The sequence below is a fragment of the Megalobrama amblycephala genome, linkage group LG8, assembly GCF_018812025.1.
Source record: "Megalobrama amblycephala isolate DHTTF-2021 linkage group LG8, ASM1881202v1, whole genome shotgun sequence".
Taxonomy (NCBI): Eukaryota; Metazoa; Chordata; class Actinopteri; order Cypriniformes; family Xenocyprididae; genus Megalobrama; species Megalobrama amblycephala.
This window is the reverse complement of record NC_063051.1, coordinates 25045896-25061616: the sequence shown is the minus strand read 5'-3', so window position 1 is coordinate 25061616 and position 15721 is coordinate 25045896. Positions and strand designations below refer to the sequence as shown.

General features: G+C 36.3%; 1 protein-coding gene across 2 annotated transcripts in view; it reads right to left on the bottom strand.

Moving 5' to 3' along the window:
• Nucleotides 1-15380, bottom strand: part of col28a2b (collagen, type XXVIII, alpha 2b) — a 36404-nt gene extending 21024 nt beyond the window's left edge. The window contains exons 1-16 of one of the 2 annotated variants that reach the window (XM_048200206.1): nt 14957-15380; nt 13290-13336; nt 12822-12992; nt 9616-10169; nt 5955-5975; nt 5806-5865; nt 5071-5124; nt 4948-4992; nt 4823-4849; nt 4230-4274; nt 4102-4146; nt 3962-4015; nt 1530-1598; nt 1372-1440; nt 1203-1271; nt 175-243 (exon numbers count right to left, since the gene is read on the bottom strand). In XM_048200206.1, coding sequence (XP_048056163.1) covers nt 175-243; nt 1203-1271; nt 1372-1440; nt 1530-1598; nt 3962-4015; nt 4102-4146; nt 4230-4274; nt 4823-4849; nt 4948-4992; nt 5071-5124; nt 5806-5865; nt 5955-5975; nt 9616-10169; nt 12822-12992; nt 13290-13336; nt 14957-15108 — 1551 coding nt within the window. In that variant the 5' untranslated portion in view covers nt 15109-15380. Of the gene's footprint in view, nt 1-174; nt 244-1202; nt 1272-1371; nt 1441-1529; nt 1599-3961; nt 4016-4101; nt 4147-4229; nt 4275-4822; nt 4850-4947; nt 4993-5070; nt 5125-5805; nt 5866-5954; nt 5976-9615; nt 10170-12821; nt 12993-13289; nt 13337-14895 lie in introns of both variants that reach the window. The other variant, XM_048200207.1, reaches the window with a different exon arrangement.
• Between the last annotated feature and the right edge of the window lie 341 nt (nt 15381-15721).

The following is a 15721-nucleotide window of genomic DNA, read 5'->3' as shown; positions in this document are numbered from 1 at the left end:
AAAGGAATCCACATCGGTTTTTTTGAAGAAAAAAAATCATCTAGCAAAGAGCAGCTTTAAGTTATGGTAAACCCATGTATGAGATATGAGCTTGAGAGGGAAAGCATTTAAAGGAATAGTTGACCTAAAAATAAAAATTATGTCATAGACATGTCATTGAAAACCCATCCATACCTTGTCTCCTTTAATGCCAGGACCTACTGGTCCTCTGGGTCCTTTTGGCCCCTCCAGACCCCTCTCACCCTGTAAAAGACAAATGTTTAAACCATCAAATTCATAAAATGCATTGTCATTCCATTTCTTTGTTGTTGTTCATCATGATGAATCACACAAAAACGTGCATGTCACAATTCACCCTAAAATCAAATTAAAATATATCAATATTTGGATAGAGAAAATGAAGCTTGTTTTAAGGACCATTAAGACATTTTGCATTGTGAATTATAATGGCAATTAGTAATATATACCTAATAGATGTTTATAGCTAATGACAAAAAAAGCAAAAACTCTGCCATGGTGCTACACTGTAAAAATATTTTTCAAAGTTGTAAATAAAGATTATTGAAAAAGTGTTATTTCGGTCTTTCTACTTCAAAATGTCATGTTTAATTTAGTGTTACTTTGTAATGTGTTTGTAATTATTTGTGAAGTTAAAATCGTCTCAAAGTGAATCAGTGTATGGTCTCTGAATAGTTGCCAGGGAGTTGTTATGTGGTTGCTAAGGTGCTCTGGTTGTTAATGATGGTTGCCTTAACAAACAACACTAGTTAAAATAACTAGTGCAAAAAAATCTTCAACTGGAGTGATAGCAACGGCAAATTCATGGGTTTGATTCCCAGGTAACACTCATGCTGAATGCACTTTTAGTTGCTATGGATAAAAGCATTTGCCAAATGCATAAATATATCTGACACACCCTGCATTTTTCACATACACAGCCAAACAACAGCAGGATTGATTATGTTCTATTATTTAATTAAAAAAACAGATGAAACAATGATGGATCACTCAGGAATATAATCTGAGGTCAGAAGTCAGGTTCAAACATTTCAAAGGTTCTCTGATATAAACCATGCGTGCACTTGCAAGGCACGACTTGCATAAAAAAAAACATAACAAACCTCTTCATAGCCTTCATATGACTCATGCACAATGAATCTGAAAATGAAAACAATAAAAATTGTGTGCAGTGATGTGTGTACCTTTGGCCCTGGTAAACCCTCTCCTGCAGGGCCCTTCTCTCCTGGCAAACCCTGCAGCCCCTGTGGCCCCTTTAGACATAATAGTAGTAGAGGTTAATACAACTACGTCACTGTGTTCAATGTCAATTGCGACCGACTAGTATGAGCATGATCAATTGCTTATCTTTACCGGTAGACCCGGCTCGCCGATCCCAGGAGGCCCAGGAGGACCCATTCTGCCTTGGAACCCCACATCACCCTACAGATTGAGAAAAGACACATTATGATCACAGATATGAGTATACTGGGTTCCTGATATCATAAGTTTCATATATAATTCAGGCCAACCTTTGGTCCAGGAAGCCCACTGCCAGTCTCGCCCTGTATTCCTGGTGGTCCAGGAAAGCCTCTCTCCCCCTGAAGAAGCAGAACCGTTCAGAACAATGACTACAGATCTAATAGTGAAGTGTAATCTGTGAACGCAATGCTCTCCACTTGTCTCAGACCAGATTAGACTATGATTAATAGTCCAGTGTGAATTAATACTCATCTTATGTTGACTTTTTTTTTTACCTTTACAAACAAAATTATTACTGCATGTCTATACAGAACAAACCAATACAATCTCAAAATAAATGTGTATCAGATTCTTATACATAATTAAACTGGCTGAGGCACACATTTAACTCCAAACCAGTGTAACTGCAGCTGCTTAAAATACTCAAGATATGTTTTATTCAATATATACATATGTATTGAAATTGGTTTAATATTCGAATTTTAAAAACTTGAAAAATATTGATTTTGGATCTTGCAGATATGATAATCATGTGTTTAAAGAAAAGCAATAAAAATACTATTGTGCTGATACGATAAAATCTACTGAATGTGTGTAACACAGGGGTGTCCAAGCTCAGTCCTGGAGGGCCACCGTCCTGCAAAGTTTAGCTCAAACTTGCCTCAACACACCTGCCTGAAAGTTTCTATTATGCCTAATTAGACCCTGATTAGCTGGTTCAGGTGTGTTTAATTGGGGTTGGAGCTAAACTCTGCAGTACAGTGGCCCTCCAGGACCGAGTTTGGACAACCCTGTGTTAACAGGTACGTTCACGCCATGACATAATTAGCGTCACTGCTAAATTCAAGCTTGTAAAAAGTGTTCACGTCCTTGTAGAACTCATAATAACAATTCAGAATTTTTTGAGAGCTCTGTCTTGTACCATGTGACTGCTACAGATTCACTTTGGCATTGATAGTGTTGCCATAGAACAACATAATTCCAAGTCCATGGACAGTTCAGAGCAGAAAATCACATTGTCATCTTGAAATTATGGTAATTACGACACTGCATGAACACAGCAAATGTCTTTTCTTCCTGTGATGGGGCGGCCCAGAGAGAAGCCACATGTGCTTATGTTAAATTATGCCAGATGCTATTTATTGTGTTACCAATAATATCCTAAGTAAAATGATTTAATATGCTGGAGTTTTAATTCTAAACAAGCCCAAAATACACAGCTTGGCAAATCTGTCAAATCTGGCATAACCACCAAGGGTTTGCAGCTTGTTCGTCCCTGATCACTGCTGCTGCCTGTTGTATGGGGAAAAACAACATAACCACTTTTTAATGTTTCTCATTATGTTTTTAGAGCGACATGAGGGTGAAGAGGGGGGATCATATTTAAACCCAAATGGCAATTAATCCACATGGAACAGATTCCAAAACTCAAACTGCATCACTATACTGCTTACATCATCTGGATTCAGTTGTATATACTGAATATATAGTCAGTGTGCTTGTCATTAAGCCTGTGTTCATATGGGCACCATAATAAACACGTGCTGCTTTAAACTTGACTTAACCTTAAAGAAATGTGTCTGCTTTGAATATCAGCATGTTAAATTGAAAAATAACAATAACCATGATATTAAAAAATCATTTCATGACTATTATTTATATCAGGCCATTAGGTACACATGTCTGCCTGCATTTTTCATTGGGCAGATGCAATGGGGGTCTTTAAAGACATGTGGTTCATGTCAGACACATTGAACTAAAAACTGCAATTACGGTGTTCACACACATTAGGAAGAATCCCTTCATCTGTCAAAGACAGAAATACTGATCTGCGGTACGACACACACATGCATTCTGCGTGTGCAAGTCCAGACATTAATCTCTTGCTCAGCTGAAACATGACAGCCATCAGTATATGAAAAAAAGAACATTCCAGAAAAAATCATTATGCTCTGAGCTCTCCTTAGTACCACACAGATGCATATCAGAACCACAGAGAACTAGATGAGCTAACTAATACAATCATCATGAATGCTTTCGCAGAGTGTTTTAATGTCAATCTTCTAGGCCTGGTTTCACAGACAGGGCTTAGACTTAGCCAGAATTAGGCCTTAGTTCAATTAATGGCATTTAAGTAGCTTTTATAAACATGCCTTAGAAAAAAACATTACTTGTGTGCATCTTGAGATAAAACAATGGCACCGACATATTTTAAAATGTGTCAGTGCAAGTTGCTTTCAGTTAAAACAGCTCAAACAGGCATTTTAGTCCAAGGACTATCTTAAACTTTGTCTGTGAAACCGGGGGTTAGTGTGTCAGCACCCTACAAGCTTATACAGGGGATTTAAGTCATAATACATGAACGCGGAAGAACGTTTATGGCATTAGGTTGTCCCAAACATTTCCTTTACTTTCCCACCTGTTATCTGGAAAAGTGTTGCTTTACCGTATTTGAAAGCTGAGATTGTTGAATCCAACTCACTTTTTTGCCTGGTAGGCCCTCTGGTCCAATGTCTCCATTAGGTCCGGGCAAACCCTGCAGAATGAATACAGTAAATTACTACTGAAGGAGAGAAACAATGTTTGTTTTGCATTTTCACAAATTTAGTTTAACAGGCATACCTGCAGCCCTCGACTTCCTCTGATACCAGCAGGACCCTCCGGACCCTTAAAAGAATCAGATTCAGTCAATTAAACATACAGTATGTTATTGTGCATGAACTGCGCTGTAGACCTCAAGTGTCACTCACTCTGTCTCCTTTGACTCCTGGTGTTCCACACTCTCCTCGCTCCCCCTAAAAATGTGTTTCATGGTCAATGCCACTTTGTATATACACAATACAATTGTGTTTGCCAAGTAATTTTTTGGACAATAGTACTTTTCTTTAATATGAAATACACAGACTCCATATCAGTGGCTTTATTCTACATAAATTGTATTCTACCAATCAAATACTACTTTCTTTGGCTTTTCAAATAGGCAAGGAAAATCTGATTGTTGTATTGCATTCAAATCTGCTTAGTTAGATTTAACACATTTTACTTTTATTCATTTAGCAAACATGTTTATCCTAAGCGACTTACAAATGACTTTAAACAGTTTATCAAATTAAATTCCTATTTTTTTTTTTTTTAATTATATTTTATAATTTTATATTTAATTTTTTTATATTAACAGACAGTTAAAGACCGCTGTCACGTCAGCCATCACAACATGAACAGAAAAATTATTTAGTGCACCATTAAGGACTGTAAATAAGACATTTTTTGATGGCATTGCAAGCACCATGCTTTACTTGTTTTGTAATATCAGCTGAATTTCTTCTATGATGCATCATTTTACCTTTTCTCCTTTGTATCCAGGTTTCCCCTAATGATTAGTACAGAACACATGGTGAGAAAGAGCAAATACACAAGCAGATAATGTCAAAATAGAGCAACTTTTGGCCTTGTTCTAGCCAGGTTCACCTCTGTACCATCTCGACCAGGAGGTCCACTGAAACCGCCCTCTCCCTGCAGAAAGTGCAACACATTTTAGATGGTAACACTGATAAATAATTCACAAATATGATACTTAAAGACAACTTTGACCTTTTGTCCTTTAGGTCCTGGACTTCCATCATCCCCAGGACGACCCTTTTTACCCTGTGGTTCTCAGAGAAAGAATGTTAACTTACAAACGTTCACATTCAGACTGCCATGCAGAGCACATCATTATTGACAGTGCATTGATTTTTTTTGAAGTGGTATAACTAGTGGGTACAGAATCACTTCTTTATGTTTATGTGCTCCATTCTGGACCTATTGAAAATAAATAAATGAAAATTATTTTCAGTAATAAAGAAATGAATTTTGTCTTCTGTATTCTAGACCAAAAATTTATATTTTATTATTTTTATTAACTTTCATTATTATATTAAAAATTGAAAGTATTATCAGTATTTGAATTATTTATTTTACTGCAATATTTAAACAACATTTGACTATCACAGGGACTAATGTGTTTTAGTTTTTTTCCCCTTTATGTTCCTTTTTGCAGATTGATAGATATGACCATAAATCATCACTATATGGACAACATCTGTGTAGATAGATATACAACAAAAATTAGTAATAAAAAATAATAGCAAACAGGTTTGGAAAGACAATGAGTGTGAATAATTACATAATTTAAATTTTGTATCATTAGGCCACTTTGATCAATCTAGAGGGTGTTTCTTTTTATTAAAAATGTATAGAAACACAAAATGTCAGAATTTATATTAAATGCTTTGTTGAAACATCATGTAAGGGGCTAGAAAGGGTTTAAGAATGTTTGACACTTACAGCGGGTCCACTGGGTCCTCGCTCTCCTTTCTCACAAGTGCATTTTGGGGAAAGAGGACACTGTTGGAACACACACACACACAAACAGCTTTAGTCACAATAATGTAATTCATAAGTGTCCTAAATGAATTTGATCAGAAAACACTTACCACTTCATTGGCCACCTCAGTCTAGAAGGGAACAAAAGTGAAAAAGGTGAATTCACATGAGAAAATTTACAAGAATTATAAGAAATTTACAAGAATGTAATTAACACAATAAACATTGTCGCATGTTCTGGTGTCAAACATCTAACGTAAACTGAAAAGGGGGTGAATGTCTCTGAAATATGCTGTCATGAGCTAATGAACTGTTTCATTTTTTAAAATTAACTTTAAAAATGTAATACTAGTTACTGTATGCTGTCAAGGCAAGTTCTTGAATATTAGAAACCCAGTTAATCCTCAGAGCTACAGAATAAAGCTCAACTAATCACCTTTTTCTGAGATTGTAATATCTGATATTCTATAGTGTCCCAGAACAGCTGTCGTGAAAATGTCTAGAAACCAATTCAAAAACATTCCTTGGCTAAAAGATCTTGCTTAAAGACAGTGATGATAGACAGATGCTGTAATCTGGGAATCACAGGCAACCATGAGAACAAAGCAAATTTCATTGCAGTACAATAGGTCATTTCTTCTTGATTGTAAACAGCACACACAGTGGACTAAATGACACATTGGAAAGATTTAACTTAAAGTGTGTGCTATGAGAAACATCACACTTAGTTTGAACGAGCAGCTGATCAACAGATGTAAACACCGCGGCTGAGACAGTCGAGCAGCAGAGAAGATGACAGTGTTGCTGTTGCATGAGATTTGAATGCTCCTGGCCTGCGATTAAAGCCCCTGATTGTGCTTTTCTTGTCTCTGTGACAAGCACCTGCATCAACAGTCGTTCCAGAGCATGAATATAGCGTGCAGAAGGCTGGGTGAGATATTCATTTTGCATGCAGGATCATGCAGCTCATAGTACCCTAAAGCTCTGACCCATCACAAAGTCAATGAGCAACAGATGTTCCGTTTGCAAATACTACAACCTGCTAACTGTTATTCTGCTCTAATACCAGTGATACTGCTGGGGAAAAAAATCATCATACCAGCTTAAGGTCAAGCAGATCCTTCAGATCTACACCTGTCAAGACTAATTACATTCACATCGGTTATATCCACAAAACTGATACAAATTAGTACAAAAAGACATCTAAAAACTGCACTCATTATCTAAAACCACAGTAAGATGGACAGAATATTTTGGTCAGCTTACTCTCAGAATTTGGATTTACCCACCACAAATGTCTCTATCTATATTGTTTCACAGATGTCAATCACACACCTGCCAATTGAGCCAAAAAACAGCCACTTTTAAGATGGTCAGACTGGTCAAGTAGTTCAGCCAAGTCTACACCAGTTTAGCCAAAATACTCAACCAGCTCTGACCAGCATGATCAAACTCAGCCCTATAAACTGGTAGTCTGCTTGATTAAAACCACCTAAACATGCTTGCCCCAGCTAATTACCAGCTTGAACAATCTAAGACCCTGCAAAACCAAATCATTTATCACCATAACTGTAGTTTAGCTGGATATTCCAGCAGGGAAGGTTGTCTATCAGTCCAAACTAGAACGGTCAACATCTACCAGGTCAATCTCAAACCATGAATTCATCTGATTAAAAGCACTTAAATTGGTTTATCCAGGCTGGAAGAACATTTTAAACCATCAAATGCTGCTTTCGGCTGGATTTGTCAGCAGCTATGATGTGATGTCATGGGATTGGTTGTCTCTCATGTGATCTGCCGTTTTCTATTATCAGAGAAGCACAAAGGAACCTCTAGCAGGGGGCAGCAGCGCTGGCTAACATATTCAGTCGTAAAAGTTTACAGACGATGTGCAGATGCTTTGTGCTGTGAGACACGGTCACATGGAGATCAGAAAAGACATTCTGTAGGTTTACACCATTCCAGACACACTAAGATCCAGCATTCCAGTCTACTAATAGGAAACAATCCTAAAAACGTGAGCCAAGGAATAGTCATATAGAATTGTCAAAGGATTTTTAATAAAACTGTGAAGAGACAGATGGGTGGAATCTCCCACTTGAACACAGAGAGACAGAACAACCAGTTTAACTGGAAAGAATATATTGGTTGACCAACTTCACCAGTATTAATCAACCTGGACCAGCAAAGACATTTATTCTGGTCTTTTCAGCAAGGATTTTGGATGTATGGTGTCATCTTCGGTTGCAAACAAGATGAGAAAAGCAGAATATAAATGCAGTAGTTGTGGGGTTTATTAAACACCAACTCAAAACAAAACACTCTGGATACTAAGACTCAAAAACATGAACAGAAGAAACGACAGTATAAATGATGAGAACAGACAGTAAACTGAAAGAAACACAGAGCTCAAATACACAACCAAACCAATCAACGAAATTAACTACAGGTGCAAATGATAATAAAATCAATGAAAAACCATAGAAACTAAATATAACAGAGGATCCCACCCAAAACAGAAACAAAAAAACATAGATCACTCATAACATACGGATGCACCGATAAAAAAATTCTGTGCCAATATTGATATCCAATTTTTTATAATGACATCTGCCTATATGGATACCGATACAGAGAATTTGGAGGTTCTGGTTTTTATACCTTGTTTCAAATTAATGACAATTAATTACACAATTTTGAAAGAAATGTAAATAACGTTTAATCGCTCCATATCAACATGTTTTCCATGTTTAAGAGAAACCACTTTTAGTTTTAAACAGAAAACATTACTTACATTCTTAATTCATTGTCACTCAATTCAAAGTAAATGTCACAAGAGACATTTTCTTCATACAAAGTATCTGTTTTTCACCCCCCTTTTGATTGACAGGATATAATCGGCCCTGATCATTGGGTGTTTTTAAATATCGGGTGACATCGGATATCATGGATAATTACTCTTATCGCCTGATAAATTGACACATACTTGGATTTTTTGCAAGCAAGCTTTGTATCTCTTTTATCAGGTAATGAAGAAAGAATGGCCTTAGGAATGCGGAGTACGAAAAAACCCTTTAGGGGTTTTTAACTTGAGATAAGAGGTGTATGAGTGAACATTTACTCATTATGCCTAATGCCCCGTTCAAGGAATTCATAATCAACTTTTTCCATGTCCTCAGGAGAGATACAGAGATAAGACAGCCCATTTTCCATAGCTGCTACTGCAGATGTGTAGATGAAGAAGAGTGAGGGTACTCAGTTGCACAAACCCTGAAACACATTTCCCTCTTAATCGAAGATCCCTCAAGAGATATAAATCCTTCATTTGGGCCTTCACAAGCATCTGAGCATCATAATTTCTACACTTCAAAGTTGGTCCCCAAAAACCAAGAGCTTAATGTTTGCACAGCTCTTGGCTCAACACAGCAACCTTAAACTGCCTTGTTTGGACAACCCTGAGGGAATGTTTATTGCTCAGATGTTGCTCTTTCATGGCTCACAAGACTTAATGGAAACAGTTTTTCAGATATTTCTTCAAACATTCCATTTCTTCGAACAAGCCTACTGTAAGTAGACTGTAGAAGACACAGGTACCAATGCCCTCTGCAATCAGTTTAGGCTCACAATGGTTCTTTTAAGGAGACAAAGAAGATTAGAAAAGCAGGACAAAATCTCCATTTGCGATCCATTTATTTTGATTGTTTTCTGTTATGAAAAAAAAGGACTGACAAGATTTTTATTTACTACTGGAAAACAAAAAGCACTACTCACAATCTCTTTGACAATCTTGTCCACGACACCCTTGTCCTGTAGGTTGTGTACATAGCGGGTGGCTGGAGGACTGGCCAGTAGTCGCAGCTGTTCCACATTGGCAGCAGATGTGAAACCTACTGTGAAGAACTTAATCCCTTGGTTCTTGGCATCAGCTAAAGCAGAGAAAATATCAGGATTCTTGGGATGCGACACGCCATCGTACAGCAGAATGGCCACCTTCACGGTGCCAGGGCCAGACTCCTCCAGGTAGATGCGGGTGAGGTTGGTGATGGCGTAGGTGGTGTACGTGCCGTGCCCTATGTACGGAATGGGCGCAACGCGGTCCTGGAAGGTGGGCACACCTCTCCAATCTTTAAAGGTCTGCTCGGTGATCACATGACTGCTGTACTGAAGGAGAGCAGTTCTGAAGTTCAAGCCCTGCCCGGTTTGGAGATGGATGTTTTGGATCCGGGTAACGAGATCACTAACGAAACGCTTCTCTTGGGCATGGTTGCCTTTGGCACTTTCTGAACTGTCCACCAAAAATGCCAGTTCCAAATTACAGTCCTCATCTAAAAGACAGAGAGAACAAAAAAAAAGAAAAAAAGAAAAAAAGTACTCAACATTGATTCAAAAATATACAGTGCTCAGTGTAAATGAGTACACCCCCTTTGAAAAGTAACATTTTAAACAATATCTCAATGAACACAAAAACTATTTCCAAAATGTTGACAAGACTAAGTTTAATATAACATCTGTTTAACTTATAACATGAAAGTAAGGTTAATAATATAACTTAGATTACACATTTTTCAGTTTTACTCAAATTAGGGCGATGCAAAAATGAGTACACTCCACAACAAAAACTACTACATCTAGTATTTTGTATGGCCTCCACTATTTTTAATGACAGCACCAAGTCTTCTAGGCATGGACTGAACAAGTTGGCGACATTTAGCAACATCCATCTTTTTCCATACTTCAAGAATGACCTCTTTTAGAGACTGGATGCTGGATGGAGAGTGATGCTCAACTTGTCTCTTCAGAATTCCCCATAGGTGTTCGATTGGGTTCAGATCAGGAGCCACTGAATCATTTTCACCCTGTTCTTCTTCAGAAATCCAACGGTGGCCTTAGATGTGTGTTTAGGATCATTGTCATGTTGGAAAAGTGCACGACGACCAAGGGCACGGAGTGATGGTAGCATCTTCTCTTTCAGTATAGAGCAGTACATCTGTGAATTCATGATGCCACCAATGAAATGCAGCTCCCCGACACCAGCAGCACTCATGCAGCCCCACATAAGGACACTGCCACCATGTTTCACTGTAGGCACCATGCATTTTTCTTTTTATTTCTCACCTTTGCAACGCCATACAGTTTTTAAGCCATCAGTTCTAAAACATTTATCTTGGTTTCATTATTCCGGTTTCATCTTTGTCAGCATGGCCCCTGGCAAACTCTAGGCAGGCTTTTTTTGTGCCTGAGCTTTAGGAGAGGCTTCTTTCGTGGACGGCACATATTGTGTCATGGGAAATAGTCACCCCAGTTTGGCTTTCTACTTTTTTAGATAACTGCAGTGAACTTGCATGCCGATTTTCATCCACCCTTCTCATCAGAAGACGCTCCTGTCGAGGTGTTAACTTCCATAGACGACCTGGACGTCTCAGTGAGATGGTTGCAGTTCCATCTTTTTTAAAATTTTTGTACCACTTTTGCTACAGTATTCTGGCTGATAAGTAAAGCTTTGCTGATCTTCTTGTAGCCTTCACCTTTCTGGTGTAAAAAATTATTTTCTTTCTCAGATCTTGTGACATTTCTCTTCCATGTGGTGCCATTTCTGATAGTATGAAATGGGAAAGGGTTTTAACATCCTTTTATAGTCAACTGTCTGCTGGACACCTGTGTAATGAATAATTAGACTCACCTGTGGTTGAATTCTTGTTAAATTAGACATTTGTAGTCTAAAATTTAGCTTTGCTCCAGAGACTTTCAGTGGGGTGTACTCATTTTTGCATCACCCTAATTTGAGTAAAACTGAAAATGTTGTTTTCTAAGTTATATTATTAATCTTACTTTCATGTTATAAATTAAACAGATGTTATATAAAACTTAGTCTTGTCAACATTTTGGAAATTGTTTTTGTGTTCATTGAGATATTGTTTAAAATTTTACTTTTCAAAGGGGGTGTACTCATTTACGCTGAGCACTGTAAATTCAAAAGCATGTTATTTTGACAATTTCAGATTGGACAAAAAGACCTTTTTCAAACATCTTTGTTTTTTGCGTGTCTTGAGAGCAAATATCATTGACGTCAAACATGACTTCTGACATTTTATTTGGGTTTATGGTGTTTTTTGTCTTTATTTGGAGCTTGACAGCTGTAAATATGGACTTTTATTGAATTTGAAAAAGAGTTGTGTGAAGATTCTTCAAAAAATCTTGTTGTGGCCCACAGAAAAAATAACAAAAGCATACTAGGGTTATTATAGTTAGCCAACCAAAACTAAAATTGCTAATAAACATTAACTGAAATAGAAAAACAAAACTTTAACCTATTTTATTTCAGCTAGGCAACATTGTATTTTTGCTTATTTTAAATACCAAAATATCTAAAACTTGGAATAACAAAGTGAAAAAAATGACTGCATACAATGTAATGTGTTCTGACACTAAAGGACAGCCAGTGACTCCTATTTGACTAGAATCATCTGATAACTCCTTAGGTATTACATAAATACCATAAAGTGTCTGCCAAAAACAAATGTAATGGTAAAAGTAAATGTAATCTATCTGCAATGGCCCCAGTCTACAGTAAATCACATTTATGAAGAAAAAGTAACATGACAAAGATGAAAATTTGCCCCAGGACAGTGAGCAGAGCAGACCGTAGGACTAAGTATTTTTTTTTTAAACCAATTTCATTGGTTTAAAAAAAATCATACTCAATGAGAAGTAATTAAGTCTTGAGAAGTATTTAAATCAGTTTCATTTGTTAAAAAATCATACTCAATCAAAATATTTCACGTCAAAGTTGAGGACCACACCCTGCATGACAGATGCATGAATGAAATCTCTCTCGACTATCTCATACCACCTGCAAACATATACTTGTGCTTAGTTGAAAACAAGAGTTTTTAATAAGAAAGTAAATACAGTATTTGTAAGCCACCTGCTCACTATGTACTTGCTGTTTGCTGAGTTGAACGGCAAATAATATTTACCGTTGTTTTTTGGGATGACATTTGAGGTGATTGGTTTATTTTTGTTTCTTCCATTTCTCTTGTTTTCTACATCATCATCATCAGCATCATCATCAAGATCCTCCAGCTGAGCGAAAACAAGCTGAACTCCCAACAGCAAAACCAGCCAACTTGCACACAGCAGCTTCATCACTACAGTAGCAGAGAGACAGATGCCCACACAATATTAAGGATGGATAACGCACAATGCACACGCATTGCCACATTCAAAGTTTGAAATCAGCAGCTGTTTATTTATTTTTCACTCTAAATACCCAAAACATTGTATTAACATTATATTGCCACATTACCTTGTGTAGGATCGAAAAAGTAGAATAGCAAAGAAGTTATTTTCTCATGATTCTCATGATTTTAACTAACTTTACTGAACTCTTCAAACATAACAGTATCATAAACTAAACTACTAATGCAAGCAAAATGTGCACTTACTGTGTAAAGCAGCTCTTATTTCAGTACAGTACCAGCTTGAGTCCAACCTGAAAAATGAAGATCAGAAACGTATGACAGACTTCACAGCCTCTTCTGTGTGAGAGATCCACATGCAATAAAAAGATGCCATATGAAATGACTGAGAATCAATGGATATGTGTGAAGAGTGCATGGATTTGCTGTATAAGAGAAGAACTGTAATAATGTGCATCAACTCCATTCATGTAAAGCATCTGCTGCCATCCAGAGGAACACTAATATCCAGAGCTCCTCCCATGAACCCACCCATTTTTACATACTGCTATATTATTATAAGATGCATGGCTGTTCATTAATATGACAAAAACTGTTTTCATTTTTTTTTTTCAAAGCATGTTGGAGTTCAAAATCAATTTCATTTATGAATAATATATTGTAATGTATAACAAATGACTCATGTATATTAAAACATACATTAACTACTGATCCACTACTAATTAAACTAGCTATGAGGATACTTTCTTTTAAATGTACAAAAGAAATCTTGAAATCATGCGAAGCTCTTTATGATTTTGTATGTAATAACTTTAAATTAAAAAAACACATCAATGGTCTTTAAAATGCTTAAAGGATTCATGGGAAATCTCCAGCAGGGATTGTTAACGTCCTGACCTTTTGTGATATACAGCTACATGCCATGTATGTCAGCATGCTGTGTGGAAACACCACTGTACAGCACTAAAATGAAGCTGAAACATCAAAGCATGTGGTGTTCAAAGCATGCCAGGCAGTAATAAAACAATAAAACATTTTGAATTTGAGCAGAAACATAAATTCTGTTTTGTGGCAATGATGACAACAGGGCTTAAAGTGAAAATAGCTGAAAAGAATCAGAATAACACCGTTCTCAAAGATGTTCTCCAAGAATTGTGGGCCTCCAAGAAATGTGTCAATACATGGTGTAGAATACCAAACTATCAATACATGCAGAATATCTGTACATAATTTTCCTCGCATATATATATCACAAAAACATATAGCATACCATATGTTATTGTCCTGCTTCAAAAGAGAAGCAACATATACTATGATCACTGTAAATGTCTAAACTTTGGTCCATTTCTCAGTTTTAGCTTTTGCACTCCCCAACAGTACAAGTTGTAATCCAATTATGACTAGTAAAAACTGCAATTTCAGAGATCTTTTAAACTATTATTACACTTTAGTAATTTAGTATTAGTAGTAAAAGTAGTGGTAAAAGTCAGTATTTTTATCCATAATTCAATTTTGACAAGCCTACTAAAAAAATTCCAAGCCCATACAAGCATAATTGAATTTTTACTATTCATTGGTCTCCACTGACTCCCAATGTTTTTTAAATGTAGTAAACGGCATTTTAGTTTTTTTCTATTAATTTGAATCATGATCACTAGTCAGAAATCAATCTTGATTCGAAAAAATGCTATTCTTATTAGTGAAAATGTAATCATGACTAGTAAATTGCAGATATAACTAATTGTTATTTTCACCAGTTGAAATTGCATTATAGCTAGCATTACAAGATTGAAAGCTAAATCTCTTTGCCAAAAATTTCACCCAGCATAAAATACATCATGATACTGTTCACCTGCACTTCATCTGTGTTTCATTTGGTTCCCAGAAAGCTGAACATCCATCATCATACTCACCGGACATCTTTACGGCCTCTGACACAGAGTGAAGTCAGAAACACCTGAATAAAGTCAGTCAGGTTAATCTCATATATATTAGTATATATAGGAGTTTGTTTAAATGATGCAGAATTTATTAAATCTCTATAAAGGTGTGTAGCATAACACATAACACTGTGAAGTTATACAATTATTTTAAATTATTAATATGATCATAATTACTATTAATTAACTTTAACATTAATAAAAAATAATCTAGTTGAAACAATGTTGTGTAGAGTAATTGGGTCATTCCGTGTCAACTCAACCAAAGGTCCCCATCTTTTTCTGGTGAAAGAAATACATAAATGAAGAAGAAAGCCAAAATATTATGTCATAGATGTAAAATTACTTCCAAATTGGGTAAATATGTGTCAAATTGGGTCATACTTTAAAATTGGGTAAGATATCTTTACTACTTCTTGAGTTACAGGCATGTAAACTTGAGGCAAAAAACACAAGAAGTGCTTTTCCCCATTTTTGAACTGTCACCGTTGGCATATAATGCAACAAAGATTGCTAAAGTCAACAGATTTAACTAATAGACCTGCCAATCTCTGTGTAAAAATAAAATAATGATGCTGCCATCTTTTTAAAGTCATTTTTACCCCCCTGTAATTTGGCTTTTTAAAGTCATTTTGACGCCCCTCTACAAAATAGTGAATTGCTATAAAAATATTAACAAAATTAAAAATTTGAGCCAGGGAAGTTTCCAAAATTTGATTTATTTGACATGGAATGACC